General features: G+C 29.5%; 2 protein-coding genes across 5 annotated transcripts; one reads left to right on the forward strand and one right to left on the reverse strand.

The window, feature by feature from the left end:
• The first annotated feature begins 1,127 nt into the window (after window positions 1-1,127).
• On the forward strand, window positions 1,128-5,474 carry LOC112736737 (pentatricopeptide repeat-containing protein At5g27460). Of its 4 annotated transcripts, none has more exons than XM_025786312.3 (6): window positions 1,128-1,353; window positions 1,468-1,729; window positions 2,597-3,984; window positions 4,112-4,263; window positions 4,638-4,701; window positions 4,802-5,474. In XM_025786312.3, exons 1-3 carry the CDS (start codon window positions 1,316-1,318, stop codon window positions 3,836-3,838), a joined length of 1,542 nt encoding a protein of 513 aa, XP_025642097.1. In that variant the 5' UTR covers window positions 1,128-1,315; the 3' UTR covers window positions 3,839-3,984; window positions 4,112-4,263; window positions 4,638-4,701; window positions 4,802-5,474. The 4 variants fall into 4 exon arrangements, with proteins under 4 accessions (XP_025642097.1, XP_025642096.1, XP_025642098.1 ...); XM_025786311.3 differs by having other exon boundaries at window positions 4,132-4,263; XM_025786313.3 differs by having other exon boundaries at window positions 4,152-4,263.
• An 11,513-nt stretch (window positions 5,475-16,987) lies between these two features.
• On the reverse strand, window positions 16,988-19,979 carry LOC112736738 (probable WRKY transcription factor 21). The gene is made up of 3 exons (XM_025786315.3): window positions 18,460-19,979; window positions 18,241-18,366; window positions 16,988-17,499 (listed from the first exon to the last, which is right to left on the reverse strand). The coding sequence occupies exons 1-3, from the start codon at window positions 19,251-19,253 to the stop codon at window positions 17,355-17,357; spliced, it is 1,065 nt and encodes a 354-aa protein (XP_025642100.1). The 5' UTR covers window positions 19,254-19,979; the 3' UTR covers window positions 16,988-17,354.
• Between the last annotated feature and the right edge of the window lie 1,881 nt (window positions 19,980-21,860).

The raw sequence follows: 21,860 nt of genomic DNA on the forward strand, positions 1-21,860 counted from the left end.
TAAGATAAGATAAGATATTCACCATCACCTATAAATAGAGGACCCAGGTCCCTCCAGGTATTCATTCATTCCACACACTTTACACCTCTCAGATCCATTCTGACTTGAGCGTCGGAGTGTCTTTGCAGGTACCTCCCCCATCGCTCCAGTCACGCGATCCGGTCTTCGCCTTGACCCGCAGGTTCCCGATCCATCCTTCAACCCGTACCAGAGACATCTTGTACATGTATGTTAAGCTAAACAAAGTTATACCACTATTTTTTTTTCGATTACATCTTTTTTTGTCCATTACGGTATTACTTACGTATAGGATGTAATGATAGTAGTATTTAGAGTCAAAATTCACAAATTTTGACTCTAAGTATTACTATCATTACATCCTATACGTAAGTAATACCGTAATGGAAAAAAAATATGTAGTAGAAAAAAAATAGTGGTATAACTTTGTTTAGGTTAACATACATAAATTTTGATTTCGAGCATATAACTTTATTTAGATTAATAAATACATACATTTCAATTTTGAGTATATATATATATATTCCAGCAAAATGTATGTAAGAAAAATGTTTTATAATAGAAAAGAATAAGAGAGATTTTGAGAAGAATTAAAGGAAAGAGATAATTTTATTGGAAAAAATTTTTAACAAGAAAAGATACAATTACTAATGTTTTGTTTGTCAATTATATTTCTATTAAAATTAGTAGTATCAACAAATATTTCAAATTTAATATTATGAAGAAAAAAAAAAAAAATTATATAAGGACTAGTTTGACTAATTTTTAAAATTTAAGGGATGAAAATGACTTATTTCTAGACTTTCAAGGACTATTTTGACTATAAAAATCTTTTTTACATGTCAAGTGACACGTGGCGTTGACCTGGATATGCCACGTGTCACTGACCTGTCACGTGGCACTTAACGTGCCACATCATCGCCCAACTGACAAGAGGACTAATTTGACTTATTTTTTATCTTTCAGGAACTAATTTGATTAAAAAATCGTTCGGGGACAAAAATGAAGATCGCGTAATTTTTCTGGACGAATTTGAGTATTAACCTTAAAAAATATCATAAAAAAAATTTAAAAAACATACGAGAGACTAAATCAGTAAATTGGTCGCTGGGGCAAATATTGAAATTGAGACTCTCCCTGGGGGCTACTTCCTTGCACTACCTTCCCATTTCAACATAACTCAAATGCTCTTACTGTGTAGTATGTACTTTCTAACCTATTTCATTACCCCAGTAACGAACCCGCTTCCATAACGCAACCTTCACCTTCGACTTCAAAAAGACGCCGTATCTTCCGTATGACAAACCGCTCCCTCCTCCTCACCGGGATCAACCGGTAATAACTTCCAAAACCAAAATCCCAATCGCTTTTTCTCATCTTTAACTCTCCAATTCAAAGGTTTCATTTCTTGTCTTTTTATTTTACTATCTTCATATTTTCTGTTTATAGAATCGGTCATGTATTCGGCGCGCGAAGCCCGTGGAGCCCCGCGTCGGCTTCACGCGCTTCTTCTGCATCGTACGCGACAGAGGTGGAGTCGTTAAGGCATGAACGTGCCGGCGACGCGAAGAGGAACGGAATTCGGGAAGTGTTGAAATCGCGCAAACTCAGTCCGTTACACGCGCTTCAGCGTAACAGTTTTTCGCACTTTGAGCTCAGAAGCATTGCCAGGAGCTTCTTCAATTCGAAGCGCTACCTCCACGCGCTCGAGGTTTGGTTTTCTTCTTTAATTAACAGAATTTGTATGGAGACACATATTGAAATATGGTGAATTGGTGATTTAACATTTAAGTTCAATTAAGTGTGAATTTCAGTTATTAAAGCCAGGTTAAAAGTAGTGTATAATGTCGCTCTGGAAATTTAGCACATCATTTGATCAATGTATGAATCTAATCCCCAAAGTGTGCATCCAGAAATATTGATCAAAGGAAATTTCCGTTATTAAAGCTATGGTTAAAAGTAGTGTATAATGTCGCTCTGCAAATTCAGCACATCATTTGATCAATGTATGAATCAAATCTCCAAAGTGTGCATCCAGAAATATTGATCCAAGGATGTATTGAATTTCCAAAGCGACAAAGGGAGTATTTGAACAGTGACTATTACATATCAGTTATTACTGTGTTTAAATCTCTACTGTATACAGAAATAAACGAACTGATCTACTACTATTCCAACAGCTAGCGCTTCAATTTTGGGGGGTGGGGGTTTGAGAATTGATGCCTGTGTTTATTATTTATCTGTTGAATACTGTTTGTTCCTTAGAAAGGCTTAAATTTATTTAGATTTTTGGTGCTGTACTTTTCTCTGTTTTCTCCTAATGCAATGCCTCTTGTTGACATAATGTTATTAGTCATGCTCATGCCTAAGATTTGTGGTAAATGTGCCTTTGAGTTAGAATTTGGACATTAAATTGTAGCTACTATGATTTTTTTTTTGGGTCATCTAATGGAATGGATGTGATACCTGAAGTGTTATTGATATCAATGATCGGATGAATATGCCATTGCAGCGCAGATTATGGATTCACTAAGCATTTGATTGTTAAGTTATTTAAATTGATTATTGTTTTGAACAGGTATTGAAATGGATGGAAAACCAGAAGGATTTCTGTATGATCCCGGCTGATCATGCTATGAAATTGGAATTAATTGTTAAAAAATATGGTCTAATGGAAGCTGAAGAATACTTTCTCAGTATACCTGACACAGCTGCTAAGAAAGCTGCTTGTCTCCCACTTCTTCATGCTTATGTAAGAGCTAGGGACACGCATAGAGCCGAGACTTTAATGGTGAAGCTCTATGAATTGGGGCTAGTGGTTAGCCCTCACCCTTACAATCAGATGATGAAATTGTATTTGGCTACATGCGAGTATATGAAGGTGCCCCTTGTTATTGAGCAGATGAAGCGAAATAGAATACCTTGCAATGTTCTGTCTTACAACCTTTGGATGAATGCTTGTGGTGAGGGAGGAAGACACGGGGTTGCAGCTGTAGAGAAGGTTTTTAGATTAATGCAAAATGATGTTAAAGTTCAAGTGGGGTGGAGCAGTCTTGCTACTTTAGCAAATGTTTATATGAAAGCAGGGCAATCTGAGAAAGCCATTATGGTTCTAAAATATGCTAAAGCAAAACTATCTACCTATAACCGTCTTGGTTACTTCTTCCTAATAACCTTGTACACCTCTTTGGGGAAAAAGGAGGAAGTCTTGCAGTCATGGGAAGCAAGTAAGACGGTTTCTGGAAGAATTAGTTGTACCAACTATATTTGCATTCTAACATCTTTGGTGAAGCTTGGGGACATTGTACAAGCAAAAAGAATCTTCACTGAATGGGAATCTAATTGTCAAAAGTATGATATCAGAGTCTCTAATGTTCTTTTGGGTGCATATATGCGAAAAGGATTAATTGAAGAAGCCGAATCATTACATATCCACACTTTGGAGAAGGGTGGTAGTCCTAACTACAAGACTTGGGAGATTCTCATTGAAGGGTTTGTCAAAAGCCAAAAAATGGACAAGGCCATTGTTGCTATGAAGAGAGCTTTGGCAATGATGAAAGATTGTAACTGGAGGCCATCACATGGACTTATATTAGCTATTGCTGAGTATTTGGAGAAGCATAAAAATTTTGAATATGCAAATGAGTTTATAAGAGATATCCGTGATTTTGGTCTTGTAAATATATCACTGTACAAAATATTGCTTAGAATGCACCTTTATGTTGGAAAACCTCCTTTCCGTATTCTTAAAATGATTGAGGAAGATAATATTGAGATGGACAATGAGGCTCTTGCAATTCTTAAAGCCTTTAATAGGTAGTAGATACTAGATAGTCATTCAGAGGCTAAAAGATGGATGATTTTGATGATGATGAGTTGGACTTTGAAACATCAAATATTCGAGGGACATGATGTTGAATCCAATACTCTTTATGGGATTTTAATTCTTCAGATTTCATAAAACAGGTAACGTCATGCTTTCAAAGTTTTTGCTTTATTTTGATTTTGTATTTTAGTCTTTCTAGTGGATTTTTATTTATTTATTTATTTATTTATTATTTTGGGGTGCTCCTACAATTCATGCTGCCTGAAGTGGCTATTCATATGAAGCAGAGATTTGTTGGCCATTACAGTGTTGGAACTGATACAAAATTGGCCACTTTGCTCGGTTAAAGAGACATATGCTATCTCATGTGATTTTACAAATTTGTGAATCATCTTCTGCAAAATGCCCCCTAAAAGCTAGTATGCTCTCTTCCACTTTTATTTTATTTTCATATTTATGGAAAAAAGAGTTGCCTTCAATCGAATTCAATACTAATGGATACATTTCTGTTATAAAAAAGAAAAATGGACTGCCCTTGAAACAGATAAAATTATTTCTTTCAATGTGAATGTCAATATCTTCTTTTAGAAATGATAAGCAATGGTTCAGAAGTTATAAGCATAGCCACCAGGAAAACAAGGATTACATGGTTTTTTATTGGCTTTTATTTCTTTATATCACCATAATAAATCCCTAATTTTGATCACTCATATTTGTTACATAACTTGAGTTTTAGTAGAGAGTTGATCCACCATGGTTGCAAAGTTTATTAAATATAATCTCTCATTTGCAGGTAAAACTGTTGCTAGTGGAAGTGATGATGGCAGATACTGGTAGACTCGTAAAAATGCTGAATGGTGATGAATCCAGTAACATTGTTTTCCCTATGATTTGGGGGTTTATTAGTCCCCCTCTTCTTTGTGTTTCCTTAAAAGATTTCGTTTCTTCATTATGCAGTTGTGGATTGTGTACAATGCTGCTCATCCATTTGATTTCATGGGTTGGCTTATATCCTCTATAATGAGTTCACGGGTGGTTCCATTTTGCTGATTCAGAAGGGTTCTAGGGTGCCTTTTTGGGAAGGTGAAAACTCATATGTAGATGTCTTCACGTGAAATTGATAGTTGAAAATCGTTAGATGCTAATTTATTCATCTAACACTTTTTGACTATCAACTTCACGTGAAACCATCTACACATGAGTAATGATATATATACACTTTCTTAAACATCATCCTAATTATTCTCTTTACTTCTCAAGGTATATATATTAGAAAAAAAAAGGTACTCAATATCTTGCCCGCTAAGAGACTAGAGAGTAGGAGGATAATTAGAGAATGGTTTAGGAGTATATATATTGAGTTTAGAATTGTGCTTTCTTTTTTTTATTATTTGAAAGTTGGGAATTGAAATGGGTATGTCTAGTACCTAACTCCTTGATTGGTACTAAAACCATCAAGGTGGAAGGTGCAAAGAATTTGATTATCCCAGTGTAGTTTAGTATGAATATATTCAGATTTTTTTTTTGGTGTCTAAGAATGAAAAAGAACAAGAAACACGAATATATTCACATTTGTATAATAATGCTAGTAAGCATTTTTTTTTTTTTTATAGAATTTAATTTTAATGAATGGTTAGTATAACTTTTCTTTTTATATATCTAGTATCAAGTATCAAGTAATTATGTATTTTTATGTATTATTTTTAAAGAAATTATTGTGAGTTAAAACGCACCGATATTGGAAGACTAAATTATAAAATCTTTTTCCACCAAATAAGTATAAAATGTTTTATGCCAATACATCAATATTAAACCCTAAATCGTATACAAAAAAAAAAAAAAAAAAACCCTTTCATCAAAGTCTTTTAGGCCCCAGGTTTTATTATCTAGAGGTTTTTGACAATGTTTATACCGTTTATTTATTGTGCATTGTTGTACTGCGGCGCATATTGCCTCTTGTATATTGTTTTTTGTCTAGTGAAGTTGAGAAAATTTTACCAAAAATAAAGATCCAAAAATGATTTAATGAAAAATAAAGGAAAAAATGAAAAAGTATAAGTGCTGCTTGAGACTTTTGGGCCACAGTATTCGGCGTTGTGGTAAATCATGCCTCTTAATATGGTGTACTGGGATTCAAACTTTAGTTAATATGTTAAGTATTAAATATGAAACTTTTAGTTGTGTGGATAAGTGTGTAGTGTAGGTATATTATGATGTTATAATATTTAGAATTGGGGTTGTCGAATCTATATGAACAAAAAAAAAAAAAAGGTTAAAACTAAGAGCTCAATCCATTTGATTAACAATATACAAATGGGCTAAAAATAATAACTTCGGCTGGTTTTTAAGCTTTTTTCATTTACTGCTGGAAAGTAGAAATTGTTGGTAAAGAAAATTGATAGCAACTCAATAGAAACTAGAAAGATTAAAGTGAAGCACTTTTTATGGGTGGTTTTGCACTTTGTTTTTCTTTAAGGATTTAATTGAATATAACATATAGACATACACTTAAGGAGATATAATTAGAGAATGGGAGGGAGTTTAAAAAAAGTGAGTTTTTCCTTTAATAAAATACCTAAACGAGGAAAACTTTTTTTTTAATTAAAAAAAGGGTAGAACAAAGAAAACCTGCTGCAAATATAAAAGGAAACCATAATTTTGTTTCTCTTTTTATATACATATTTTAGTGTGATTATCTTTATGGTTTTAAAGAAATCAACGGTAAAAACCTAGGCTGCTTTTGTAGTTTTGTGTTGTTTTGTTGTTTTAATTTTGTTTTCCAGTCTATCTTTGAGTCCAGGTACTTTGTTAAGTTATTTTATTTGCGCATTGAATATATTTTTGATATGACACTTATTTGATACTCGTTTAATATATATTTTGTATTTAATTGTGTTTTATTAAAGACAAATATTTTTTTAGAAGGGTTAAGTACTGTTTTCGTCCTTAACATCTTGGGTCAAAATCAAAATCGTCTTCGACCTTTTTTCGTTATTAAAATCATCCTCAACGTTTAAAAACGCTTTAAAATCATCCTTTTCCGAATTCTTGGACCAAAATACCCTCATCATCATCATTCTCCTCTTCACCTTCCTCACCCCACCACCTCCACTGCCACCAACATTCCCGGTGAGAAGAAGAAGAAGAAGAAGGCTTCGCCGGAGAAAAACGACGCAGCGACAGCATTGTTATTGGATTGCCATTGCCGCTACAAGGTCATCCTTGGATCACCGCTGGTTCATTAGAGAAGAGAAAGAGAGAAAAGCGATGCAAAGAAAGGAGAAATGAGTTGCTGCTGTAGGGCTGCCATTGTTGCTGCAGGGTCGTCGCTGCTGCCGCTGGTTCATTGGAGAAGAGAGAGAGAGAGAAGCGATGCGAAGGAGGCACTGCCACCGCTGGTTCATTGGAGAAGAGAGAGAAGCGATGCGAAGAGAGGGAAGGACGGGTTGCTGCTGCCGCTGGGTCGCTGGTTCTCCACCGCTGGGTCGCTGGTTCATCGGAGAAGAGAGAGAGAGAGAGAGAGAGAGAAGCGATTTGAAGGAGGTGCTGCCGCCGCTGGTTCATCGAAGAAGAAAGAGAGAGAAGCGATGCGAAGGAGGAAGGGATTGCGAGTTGTCACTGCTGTCGCTGCGTCGTTTTTTGCCGGCAAAGCCTTCTTCTTCTTCTCGCCGACATTGTTGGTGGCAGTGGAGGTGGTGGGGTGAGGAAGGTGAAGAGGAGAATGATGATGATGAGGGTATTTTGGTCCAAAAATTCGGAAAAGGATGATTTTAAAGCGTTTTTAAACGTTGAAGATGATTTTAATAACGAAAAAAGGTCGGGGACGATTTTGATTTTGATCTAAAACGTTAGGGACAAAAATAGTACTTAACCCTTTTTAGAATATATTTAAACACACTTAAATACTATTAGTGTTGACATATCCAACCTTATTTTTTAGCTGATGGTCTAGAAATAAAATTAAAAATAATATGTATTTTTTATTATTAGGCGTACGTATAAGACTAAATTCATTCAATTTAGAATTTTCAAAAGGATTACTATACTAATTCTTAACTTTTCAAGAAATTTTGGTTGTGAATGACCGATTTTTTTCAATTTTTATGACTTGTTCATACGGAATCGAAGTCGAAAGATTGAGAAATAGAACTATTTGATTTGACTCGTTTTCAATAGCCACGAGATGATCATTTTAAGGTGATTCTTTTATCGACAGATGTTTCTATTATACTTGTAATCTCTGAAGAATGATACAAAAATTATTTAAAATATTTTATATAATTATAAAAGATAATAAAACATTTAAAATTTAATTTATACTTTATAAAATATTAAAATATTAATTGTTATTTATTTAAAAAATCAGAAAGAGACGCATGGATGCCCACACATATCTTCGTGTGTAACAAAACATTGAAATTAATTTATGAGTATAAAGCTCGTTAAAGACGAACTTTTGCTGAATTTGAATTTTCGATATTTTTTTAATTAAATTTTAAATATTTTTATTTTTAGAAGATTATTTTTTTCTTTTATATTAAATGTTAGTTATCCAATATTTACTCTCAAATTTTCTCTTAATATATTCATGTATCCCGTGTCGTTTCCTTTTCTCAATATGTCCCTCAGTGGTCAATAATTCAATATACGTTATTGTAAGTTATAAGGAAACTAACACTACCAGAAGCACGGTAGTTTACCACAGGAAAATACTCACGAACAAGAAACAGTGGCAAATTTTTATGATCGTCGTAATCACTTGCAACGTTTTGCTTTTTTTCGTGGTTAAATTGTGTGAAAGTTTTCCACGTTTTTGTTTGTCTGTGGCTAATTTGAATTAGACTCTCTCAATTACCACAGACCCAATGCTCACCGTGGCGAAATCAAACGATGTCTACTTTTAAATTACGCGCTTCTAGTGTTTCCTTCCATCCCTTTCAAAAATTTTATAAGCAGTTCCTATTTTTTCCAAATTTAAACTTTAATAATAAATTTCAATTTTTAAGGGTGTGTTTGGCAAACTCGTTGGAAGGGAAGAAGTACGTTTAGACTTCTTGAAAGCTACAACTTTTGGTTTGGCAAAATTTTTTTCCATGAACGCAGAAGTGATTCTGCTGCCAAAACCAACGTTTACAAGAAGTGACTATTTTTAGCTTCTGCGTTTTCCTAACCAGCTTTTTAGCCATGATACTAACCATTTATTTATCTTTTACCAACTTTATCCTTCATGTATGTTATTATATTATTTATAAAATTCTTGTTATTTCTATTTATATGAGCTCTATTTTTTTTATTATTTATTTTTTTTATTTTTTTCAACTGTTTGTTTGATATTATACACTTTTATAATTGTGATTTTTGTGTATTATGTTTGTTATTATCTTTTTATAATATGATTTATTGATTCTGTTAGGTAAAGTAAATTAAACAAAAAATTAACTGTAAATAATAATAATAATAAAAAATTATAACATACTAAAAAAAGAGTACTAAAAATACTAAAAATATACTATATAAAAAGATCATCAAGGATTTTCAGATTTGTTTCAATTACTATAAAGTAAATATTTAATTTTTTTATTATTTTTAGTACTCTCTTTTATAATTGTAATTCTCATATACTATGTTTTAGTATAATTTTTTATAATATAGATTATGATTCTATTAAAAAAATTAAATAAAAAATTAATCATAGATAATAATAAAATCATAAACGTTGGATTCTAAATTAATATTAAGAATAAGATTATTGAGAGTACTAGAATAAGAATACGATGTAAAAAAAATACTAAAATAACATTTTTAGTTAATACTTAAAAAAATATAACATATTTGATTAAATATTCTTTTATATATTTATAAAATTTATATTGTTTTATTTTTATTTAAAAATATATTTTATCTATTTTTATATGTTATTTTTATTTTAGTAAGTAAATATTAATTTTATTATAAAATTAACTAATAAGATTTATTTAAATATCTAAATTAAAATTATAGGATAATATAAAAAAATTATTTAAGTTGAGGTCTATTTTAGTAATTTTTTATCTAAAAGTGATTTTGAATGGTATAAGCCAAACAGCATTTATTTTATTATAATCAATTTTGATACAAAAATTACCAAACATAAATCACTTTAACACAAACTTACTTTTTATCAAAATCAAGTTTACAAAATCAATTTTATACAAACTCCCGTTTATAAACTGTAATCCAAACACACACTAAGAGTGCAAACTTATCTAGTTTGTCGATGGTTTTTTCTCTCTCCTTTTCAGCCATTTTCAATTGATAAGATATGCATTAGTTGAAATAATATAAAAAGAGTACATACTTATAACTCTAATTAATTGAGAATAAACGATAAAAATATAAAATTCATAATAAAAAGAATACATTTTTTTTGTCCCTAATTCACAATATGTAATTAATTTTTTAAAATTTTATTTTTCTATTTTTCTATTTTTTTATTAATTTAATAAAAAAATATCCAACATAAGTTAACTAGGTTTATTTTTGAAATAGTTACAAAATTTTAATATTTTTTTTCTCTGCTAATTTTTTTTTTATTTTTTTAAATCCGAGTCAAAATCCATAATCCTAATTAGTATGTACCGTCTTTGAAATATGATATATAATTATAATTTTATATTTTTTTATTATAGTTAACTATTAATTTAAATTAAAAATCTTAATTACTTGACTGAAATAAATTCAAATGAACGTTTACAATACACAAGTGAAATTTTGGGCGGAAAAAAATAACTTTCACTTAACACCAAAGTAAAGCCCACTCACTAGAAAATCGGAAGAACTTTCTCACATGTTCAGACTATTGTTCAGTTTCTCCATATCCTTAGTAAATTCAGCATTGAGTAACCGAAGATGCATTATTAGTAAATTCAGCATTGAGTAACCGAAGATGCATTAATTTTTTTTAGTGACTAGAAGATGCATTAGTTGAAATAGTATAAAAAGAGTACGTACTTATTGCTTTAATTAATTGAGAATGAATGTTAAAAGTATATATAAAATTTATGATAAAAAAGAGTACATTTTTTTTGTCTCTAATTTATAATATGCATTAGTTTTTCTAAATTTTATTTTTTTATTTTTTATTACCTTTTTATCAATTTAGTAAAAAAAATATCCAAACATAAATTAACGTAAGTTTATTTTTGAAACAGTAATTAGTATGTACCGTCTTTGAAATATGATATATATTATAATTTATATATTTTTATAGTTAATTATTAATTTAAATTAAAAATCTCAATTACTTGACTGAAATAAATTCAAATGAACTTTTACAAGTGAAATTTTAGGCGGAAAACTTAAAAGTAATTTTCACTCAACACCAAAGTAAAGCCTACTCACTAGAAAATTGGAAGAACTCCCTCACAAGTTCACACTATTGTTCAGTTTCTCTGTATCCTTAGTAAATTCAGCTTTAAGTCACCAAAGAAGGTTCCAAAATAGCGGAAATCAAGATTTTGCAGGCAATCCTGAATTACAAAGAAGAATGGAAGGAACCCTAAGCAGCTTTTTTTATGTTTATCTAATATTCTCTTGGATCTTTACTTTTTTTGTATTTAAAAGACTATTTTTTTTTTACCATTCACTAATTCTTTCCCAATATTCTTATGTAGGAACTAGATCTCTGTGTATCAATGCTGCAACTTTGTCTCTTGTCAATGCTGGGATCTCCATGCAAGTTTGTATTTTCTTTTAAATTGTTCAACTTTTAATTTAGCTTTGTAGCTTTGTAATTATTGAAACTTATATGAATATTGATAAATTTGAACTAAGTAGAAAATAGTGTTAAAGGTCCTGATACCAACATTGAATAAAGTTGCACTTCTTTAAGTTATTATCTGTGCTCTCACAATTTTCGAGTACATAGTATCTAATTATCTATTTCTTTGTATTATCAATAGCATTTTTGCTTTAGTGTTTGTTTCAATATTTAAGCTGTTAATGGATGAATATGTGAATAATGGTAACTTAGAGTAATGGATGCATGTTGCCATGGAACAAGGGACACTTACCTGAGAGGTCCGCATGAAAATTTTATTCGATAGTTACCTGGTAAGCTCAACTTTCTACTTTAAAATATTGACCTTAGTAATTTCTAACACATTTTTATTTTTACTTTAAGTGCATGTTTGGGCGCCATTATTTTGTTTAAAAAAGATATTTTTTCAATGAAAAAAGATCTTTTTTTTATTTTTTAACGTGTTTGGTAAATTTCTATTAGTAAAAGTAAAAGCACTAGTAAAATCAAAAAAGATCTTTTTTGAGAAGCTGTAATGTACATCTTTTTTTAAAACATCTTTTTTCCTTAAAAAAAGATATTTTTCATGTAATAAATAAACAAAAAAGTACTTTTATATTGTTATACCCAAACATAATTGATTAATAAAAAGACCTTTTTACATGAGATATCCAAACATAAAATTACTTTTACTTCTCTATAAGATATTTTAAAAAAAGATAACTCGAAAAAAGATCTTTTCTTAAAAGCTCACCCAAACAAGCCCTAAGTTCTTTTTCTCTAAATGGTTTTGATTACAATCCAATCTCGCTAATAGTATTCGTTTGTCTCGTTAAATAATACTATAGTTAAATTTTAATATGAGAAAATATCATTAATATCACTCTCTATTTTATCTTTATTCTTGACAAGCTTGCTTATTTACTTGCATGAAGCAATTGAATTGAAAGTTGTTCACCAGGATATCAAGTCTAGCAATATATATATTGATTGATGACGGGTTCAATAAGATGTTTTATGTTGTGAAAATGAAAACTCAGCATTATTGGGTATGCATTCCTATTTTTTTTTAACTACATTAAAATATTATTTTAAATAATGTCTTGGGACTTTTTTTTCATGAATTAAGAGATAACACAATCTTATTTGAATGTTTTTGCAGGTATTCCAATGAAGACGTTAGAGATCTAATAATGATACATTCTGATACTTGATTTTGTAATAGTTTAAACTCATTTAGTTCAGGATATTTGCTTTTCAACACTGTTACTTAAATTTCATATTTTTATTACTAAAAATATTACTTATATGGATATGGCTAATCTTTTTAATTTTGTATAATATAATTTTGTTCTAAGTAGCATCTTTATTTTATATATATATATATTTTTTAATTTATCTTTTATGATTAGCCACGGAAAAATCGTGGCTAAATAACCCAACAATGTTTAGCCACAGAAAAAATGTGGCAAAAAAGCCCAGCTTACCAATATTAGCCACGGAAAAAATGTGGCAAAAAAGCCCAGCTTACCAATATTAGCCACGAAAAAATTGTGACAAAGCTATACTTGTTGGTTACACTGTTGTCATTTAGCCACGGTTTAGAATGTGGCCAATAACGTAAAAACCGTGGCTATTCAGATGTCTCCACAGATCATAAAACTGTGGCTAATCGGACGAAAACCGTGGCTAACTGAAAAGGCGTCGCCCTTGTTAGCCACAGAAATGTATTCGTTGCTAAAGCTTAATCGCTATGGAATTTCTTGATTTTAACCACGGTTTCGTGGCTAATCACTGCATTTATGGTAGTGTAATAGTCTATTTTTGTATTATTAACATTAAAAACATCGCAACCGAAAGAAACAAACAAACTAAACAGTCCCGAGAATTTCGTTAATGCACTAAAAAATTGAGAAATAACTCTGCAATAAACTCTCACTAATTTATCTTTCGTCATCTTGTATTAAAAATCCTTAATAGTTAATACGAATGTTCTTTTTTTAATTATTGGGAGTTAATACGAATGTTTAGTGCTTGTTCCTGATTTGACCCTTTAATTATTGGTTTAATTAGTCTAACAATGATAGTGATGATACTGATAGACAATCCAAAATTAAATAGGTAGAGCCCATAGTTTTTGTTCCATCAAAGTATATATATATATATATATATATATATATATATATATATATATATATATTGGTGGAAATAATCATCAATCTGTTGAAACAAAAGTCTACCCTCATTTCATTCATTCTCGATCAGAACAAAACCATTATTACAATAATGCCTTTCATTTTTTTCTTCACATATCAAATCAAAATTGGACTTGTCACCAGATCCCTATTAGCAACATGTGTACACTAAATTATAATTATTCATAAGTGAGGATTAGTGGGATAATCATTATTATAATTATTCACAAGTGAGACATCTTTAGATTATATCTTAATTTTTTTAGTGTGTTAGTGTAGAAATGTTTAGTAATATATTCTTCCTTTTCAATGTTGTAAGCCATTTAAGTCATTATATTATTATAAGAGACTTTGGGCTTGTTTGGGTCAGTTTTTAAGAAAATATTTTTTTTTTAGTTATCTTTTTCTAAAATATTTTATGAAAAAGTAAAAGTAATTTTATGTTTAGATATTTCATGCAAAAAGATTTTTTTATCTATCAATTATGTTTGAGTATAATAATATAAAAATATTTTTTTTGTTTATTTATTATATAAAAAACATATTTTTTTAAAGAAAAAATATTTTTTTTAAAAAATATGTAAATTACAGCTTCTCAAAAAAGATATTTTTTATTTTTTTAGTGCTTTTACTTTTATTACTAGAAATTTGTCAAACACGCTAAAAAATAAAAAAATATATTTTTTCAATAAAAAATATCTTTTTTTATCAAAATAATGACACCCAAACAAGCACTTTAAACTCCATCCTAATCCTAATTAAAATTCTAGACTAGATGTGCCCAATAAGGGAGAAATACTGAATATAATAATAAAACAATTTCGGTAGGGTTTATCTAGTCAAATTTACATTTTAAAATTAGGTGGGTTTAACATTCTAACTCTTAGTAATTTTTTTTTATTATTATTAAAAATAAAGAGACTCAAATTTGTGACTTTAGGTGAATTCATTGACAAACTCTTAATACTTATGATAAATATTAAGTACAACTGTACAACTTTTATGTACAATTAGAAATGAAGGAAAGAAAGACAAATAATTATCATTATTATGATTTATGAATGAGATCAAATATAAAATTCTATGGTTATAAAATTATTCTAAATAGTTATTCATTTGTATTGTGCACGATTTTTTGAGGTAAAAAGTGTAAAAGTTAAATACTTTCATGTGACAATACATATGGAAATTATTTTTTTTTAAAAAAAATAATATAGCTTTCTAGTGATTAATTATAGTAATATAGCTTTGAGCATATAGAAAAAAAAAATAATGTTATCATTATAAATGGCTACTAGTGTTTTTATGGCATTATGGCAAGGTATTTAAAATCACAAAGCCTAAAATTTATTCTCTAAATAAAATGCTATGGTCGTGGACTATACATGGTGTATCATGCATTAGTGTAATTCAATAGTTCAAAATTGGTGTATGATAGATTGCTTAATAAACTTAAAATTTTATCAATAAATTAGTTTAAATAATACCCCAAATATATCTCAGTAGATCTAAGACATTGATATCTATAAGTCTATAACAATATATAGGAGATTGTCTCTTTTGATATCTAAATTTATGTTTCCTATTTTAACCTTGATGATATTTGCCTTAACTACTTTTTTAATTAATGGTCAAAAAATAATAATTATTAACGAGGCTAAAAGTGTGACTAGATCTGGTGGTCTCTTTTCCTATTCAAATTCTTAAGCAATTACTTTTCTTTTCTATTTTCATACCTTAAACATTGGTATAGCGTGTGATATGAACATGGTTTAAAATGGAAATAAAAATTAATAGTTTTGATAGAATAGTGAAATTATAGATGGATTAAATTATTTGTTGAATATAAAATTGAAAAAAAAAAATTTGCCCATTATGTCTGTTTTAACTTTGTTACATATGGTAATGAAATAATCCCCCCCCCCCCCCGCCTTTACCTTCTTTAATTCAAATTTCTTTATTGTATAAATATTTTTTTAATATATATTTTTGAATAGTGTGTTATTTTTAAATCAAGTTTCAAACTATCAATGTCTTATAATCATATGAATTAAAAAAAAATAAAAATCTCTTTAAGACAATAAAAAAAAAAAAGATTGAACAAACACAAGTGCTATGATAAGAATTGGTTTTGGATCCATGAATAATATATAGAGCATAATGCCCATATTGGTCCCCTAGCAAGTCACATGTTGTGGTTAGAAACTTCCACAAACCAAGATTGAGTTTCTATTAGGAGGAACAACATATTCAATGAAGCTTTTACATGTAAGCATAGCAATTCAAGAAATAGTGGTGACACTTAGCTCATGTCTTCAATAGTCCAACCTCAATCATTACATATTGATCAATCAAGGAGCTATTCAATTCTTGACTTAATGGTCCAACATCAGCTTCAACTTACAATGCACAAAGAAAGGAACAAAACAATGCTAGTTATCCAATTTGTTGGTACTCCATTATCAGTACCCTGTCCATGGTTTTTCTTGATTAAGCCTAAACATCCAATCTCTAAAGGAAATTTGTCTACATATCTTTAAAGGATTTTTCAGTGCTTACCATGTTCCTTAGAAATTTAGAATCATTTTATAGGTAAGACATGGAGTTAATCTAATCAAACTAATAAAAAGTATAAATTTAAGGTAAAGTACTATTTTATCCTCTAACATTTGGACAAAATCTTAATTTAGTCCCTAACGTTTCAAATGTATTATTTTTATCTCAAAAAATTTAAATAAGTTTAATATTGTTTTACTATTAAATTTGACACAAATAATTATCAGATTGACATGGACGTTAACCACATATAAATTAATTCATATCTTATCTTATTTTGGCGTGTCAAGAAAAATATATCTTCTCATTTAATAGGTGAATAGAGTTAAAGTTAATCTAATCAAACTGAAACAAAGGTTAGAACTTTAAGTTTTTAAAACACTAGACACAGGGAAAGATTTATATATTAAAAAAAATTATTTTATTTTATTTTTTTCTGAACTAGTACAAAATAACCATCAATTTAAGAATTAACTTGATAGGTAAATAACTAAATATACAATGAAAGAATAAATTAAATTAATGTTTGCAAAACTATGTGAAAGTCAGATTAATGTCTTAAAGTGTTAAAAGAATAAGGAGAGAACCAAAATTTCAAGAAAAAAAACTTGACACTTTTCAAAGGCATTCCATTCATTTAGAAAACCCTGAAAATGGTTATAACATGCTCAAGAAAGATTATATATCTTAAAGAAGAAAAAAAACAAAAAAAGAAATAAAAAAAAGAGTTCTTGAGAATTGAAACTACCCCAATTTTACATACTTTTTCATTTTCTAAAATCAAAAGGCCTTGTTAGCCAAAATCTGCACCAAGAACAATATCATCAATCCATCCATCCATCAATCCCTGCTTGCATCACTCAAAATATGTACACAGCAGCATTCTGAAGCCAATGAATCTCACATCACAAGAAGGTCTTTGACAAATTTGAATGAGGGCTTGATGTTGTTTTTGGTAAGCTCTCTCTCCAATGAAGTGGTTTCATGCATTTGCAGATTGTGTTGGTAACTTTGGATGGTTATGCTCTCCTTCATAGGTAACAATTAGCATTGTTGGCTCTTCCAAGCACCTCTCAACATGCTTCCTTGCAGGGCACCCTCTCATGCTGCTGCACTTGTAATATCCCCTGCAAGTAACACAAACTATGCCTCAGTCTCATAACAAATTAATCTTATATATGCTATCGCTACCGAAATTCATGATTACATCAAACAAAAGAGCAATGACAAAAGTTCCAAGGTTTAATTTCGATGTACTGTCAGTATAAACTGTAAAACTGTTTTACACTGACATCTAATCAAGTACTACCACCTAGATAAAAGTCGTTTCTCTTTCGGATTATGGTCATGCTACATGGCAACATCTGATTGTCTGTAGAGATCAATTTTATCTATGTGGTTTACTGTTTACGGTTCAGGGTTTAGGATTTAAGATTTAGCCTAAGCACAATGGAAGGTGACTATTTCTAAGCTTCCCGGACCCCATTAGGTGGAAACCTCGTGTGTTGAACCGCCGTATTGCGCGGCAGATGCTAGAATTGTTGATACTAAAACATAAAATTGAAGTATATAATGTTCAAATCCACCTGAATACCAAAAAGGAAAAATTACAAACACACTAGCAACTCATATAGAACCACCACCATCACACACACACAGACACATATCCACCAAACAAAGTGCATCATGTGAGGTTACTTTTTTACTACTGAAAAAGAAAAAGTTTACACCATAAATGCATACCAAAAGAGCAAAAGGGTCAGAAATAGCCAAAATGGTTTCAGAAACTTTAGAAAAAGAACAGCACAATTATATGTTCATGTCCCACTTGAACCAGTCAAATCTCCAAAAGAAGAGAGTGAACAAACCTTGGGTGAGGAGAACCCTTGATTGGTTTCTGTCCATACTTCCTCCATGAATAATCATCAGGAGGTATGTCTGCAAGTTTTTTGCTGATAGCTGGCACCTTAATTGATCTCTTCACTCTATGTTTCCTGCTTAGAACATATAGTTTGATTAATTCTCATTATAAAGAACTCCATAAATTTAATAACAGACATTAATGATTAATGACTAATTGGTATTACCTCTTCTTTGAGCAATGACATCTAGCACTGCTTCCACATTTCACACTGCCCTCGTCGCCTCTAGCGGAACATTTTCGCTTATGCTGTTGCGAATTTTGATCAGAAGAGAGTGGAGCTCCTATAAGATGGAAGGAACTTCCGTCCAGGTTCGCCACACTTCCGTCTATGCTCAAGGAAGAAATGAAAGACCTAGTAGTAGAAGACATTGTCGGCGTGCAGCTAGTGCTGTCGAAATTGAGGTTTATGCCGCTGTTGTTCCTTCGGAACATCATCTCAGCATGATTTTTCATTTGTTGCTGCTGCTGTTGCTGCTGCATCAACAACCTTTGTTGCTGAATTTGTTGCTGTTGAAGGAACTGATAGTGACTAGATGAAGAACCTTGTTGGTTAATAGTACTTTTGGCACTTGAGCTCAATTCCAAAGATGGATTCACCAAAGAAAGTGAGTTCCTAACCGTACTTGATCCCAATTCCTGAACTGAATTCTCATGAAGCATCACTACTTTCTTTGATTGACCATGGTTAAGGTTGTTGTTGTTGTTCTTGAAGCAATTCGGGTTATCTAAGAGTATGCTTTGAGAAAAGGGTACTTGAAGCTTTCTATGCTTCCTCACTCTTGCATGACCCAAACCATTGTGAAGCAAAGAAACAACTTTCTTGAACCTTAACACAGCTTCACCAGTTTCCACCATTAAATTCCTATTCTGAACTTGATCCCTTGGCTGAGACAAAATACTAAGAACTCTATGACAGCTTTCAACAGCTAATCTATTAGCTTGTTCAACTTCCTCCATTCTTAACTATCTAATTATCTATCTATCTATCTAAGTTAATCAAGAACTCTCAAATCAGAAGCTAAACATGCCTTAATACTAAAAAAACATGAACATCTGAGTTATCAACACAGATACCATACATTCAGCCATAAGTGGCATACAAAACGACCCAGATATAAAGAATCCCATTTTTTTCAAAGGGAGCCACAAAAACAGGATTTTTCTTGTTCAAGTCTCAAAATTCCATCAAAGGATGAGAAAGGGTCAATTTTTTTTCTTTTTTGTTTATGTTTTCTGTTGTTGGTAGAACAAACAAAGACCCTGGGATCAGAACTAACTAATAGGAGTTAGAAGAAATTGCAGCATATCTATATCTGCTTTAGAAAATAAATAAAAATAAAAAAATTCAACCCAATCTTATCTTCAATGAACCAAGGAAAAAAGAATAAGAAAGCACCAAAGCACAGACCTTTGATGCTGTCAAACCCTAGATTCTTGTTCTTCCATGGTTTTTGAGATTGAAAAGTGTGTGAAAGAGAAGACTTTGCTTGGCTTGAGAATTCACACAACCATCACACCCATATAACATAAGAATACAAAGCTTCCAACTTTAGACTATATATATAAAATATAAATATAAAAACTATATAATATAAAGTCCTAAGCAGCAAAGGAAATAAAAAATAAAATAATTCTTTATTATTAATTTATTTCAGTTTATTTAAAATAAGCAAAGGGGGCAACAAGAGAAGGGAAGAGAGGAGATGAGAAAATGAAAACTGATGTCTCTGTCATAGATTCGAAGGTGGGTCCCAACCGAAGACCTTTGTTGTTATTCTTTTTTATTTTCATTTTCTTTTTCAGCTTTAATTAATGTTTTTTTTTTTTTCCTTAGACCTACCACCCTTTACAGCTTCACTTTTACTGTTACTTAGAGTCTGTTTAGAGTCCGTTTGAGAAACAGCACAAATTACTTTTTTTTTTTTTTTTTTTTTTGAATTGTGAAAAATTTTAGTATACATGTTTGGCACTATTTTAGAAAATTTTTTTTAATTTTTTGAAAAGTTAATTCATAATTTTGTGAAGAAGTAGAAATATATAACTTTTCTGCTTCTTGATAATCATTCTACTACTTCTTTTAAAAAATTTAATTTCAAAACAAAAAAATCTACTTTTCCTCCACCATTATTTTTACGTAAAAGTCTGCTAGGTACTGGCCTTCCACCATCATTCTCACGTAATGATTTATCTGCTGGAAGTATTGATCTTTTACCATTATTTTTAGACAATATTCCATCTGAATAATCTACTGCATATATTTCTTTTAGGTATTTTTTTTATCATTTTATCACTCTATTTTTATTATTAAATTTGTATTTAATTGTGGTATGAAATTTTAGTTTTAATTTTATTTTTTTCGCATGTGTTTTTATAGCTTGCTATTATTTTCATAGTTAATTATAGCAAGTTCTTGACCTTAATAAAGGAGAAAGAAGTTCTAATAGGAGTATAAAAAAATAAAAAACAGCAACAAAATATACATTGACACACATTTTATATTTATTTTTTATTTTTACCTACCATATCATACATAATATTAGTGATTATGTTATGTAAAATTAACATTTAATATTGGAAAGTATTTGTTATCATCGTTATCCGTTATTTTAATATTCATTCTCTTGTGTAATTTTTTTTTTGTATTTTTTGAGTTATTTATCCAAACGCTACAACTTTAAAATAAGTATTTTTATAACTAAAAATTCAAATAAAAAATAATTTATTTATAAGTTACTATTAATAAAAGTTTTTATGCTTTAAACGCTTTTTTCAAAAGAGCTTATTTAAGTTATTTACTCAAACTAGACTACTCCCACTTATTAATTAGAATTTATTTATTGTTATTTATGGGGAAAACAGGTTCATTTTAAAAAATGATAGGATATTTTACTGGTCATACTAAATACATATTTGATATACTTCTAAATATATATTATTAATATTTTATCTATTTTAAATTAATTATCACTTTTATTTTTATATATTTATTTTGTGTGTGAATTATAATATGATTATATATAGTGACTACAATAATAATATAATAGTTGTTAAAATTAAAATCACACATTTATTTATATTTTTGTAACTTTTTTTAAGCAATATTTTTAAAAAAATATTATTTAATAATAAAAAATATTACTTTAATTTTAATATTTTTTAAAATATTATAATCAATGTATCCATCGTAACATATATATATATATATATATATATATATATATATATATATATATATATATATATATATATATATATATATAAAGAATTGCTGTATTTGGATATCTCATATGTACTACTTTTTAAGATATTGAAAACTTTAAATACGAAAATAATTGAAATAGTAGTAATATATAAAAATTTCTTTTTTATTTAGTTTATTTTGTTGACACAACATATGAATAATTAATGGTAATATAACACATTTTTATATTAATAATATGTTTAAATTAATATCTCTAAATTAATATCTCTTTTTCTATATTAAATTTCATCTATAATTTTTTATTATGAAGACAATTTATATAAATAAAATATTTAGAAATTAAATTTCCACAAATATAATTT

The sequence above is a fragment of the Arachis hypogaea genome, chromosome 13 (genome assembly GCF_003086295.3).
Source record: "Arachis hypogaea cultivar Tifrunner chromosome 13, arahy.Tifrunner.gnm2.J5K5, whole genome shotgun sequence".
NCBI classification, from domain to species: Eukaryota; Viridiplantae; Streptophyta; class Magnoliopsida; order Fabales; family Fabaceae; genus Arachis; species Arachis hypogaea.

What these genes read in the sequence shown, in the direction of transcription:
- LOC112736737 (XM_025786312.3), top strand. Translation starts at nt 1,316, where the DNA reads ATGACAAACCGCTCCCTCCTCCTCACCGGGATCAACCG. An exon ending in CTCCTCACCGGGATCAACCG is followed by an intron (nt 1,354 to 1,467) that starts GTAATAACTTCC and finishes TTCTGTTTATAG; the next exon opens with AATCGGTCATGTATTCGGCG. An exon ending in GCTACCTCCACGCGCTCGAG is followed by an intron (nt 1,730 to 2,596) that starts GTTTGGTTTTCT and finishes TGTTTTGAACAG; the next exon opens with GTATTGAAATGGATGGAAAA.
- LOC112736738 (XM_025786315.3), bottom strand. Translation starts at nt 19,253, where the DNA reads ATGGAGGAAGTTGAACAAGCTAATAGATTAGCTGTTGAAAGCTGTCAT. An exon ending in TGTCATTGCTCAAAGAAGAG is followed by an intron (nt 18,367 to 18,459) that starts GTAATACCAATT and finishes TGTTCTAAGCAG; the next exon opens with GAAACATAGAGTGAAGAGAT. An exon ending in AAGGGTTCTCCTCACCCAAG is followed by an intron (nt 17,500 to 18,240) that starts GTTTGTTCACTC and finishes TGTTACTTGCAG; the next exon opens with GGGATATTACAAGTGCAGCA.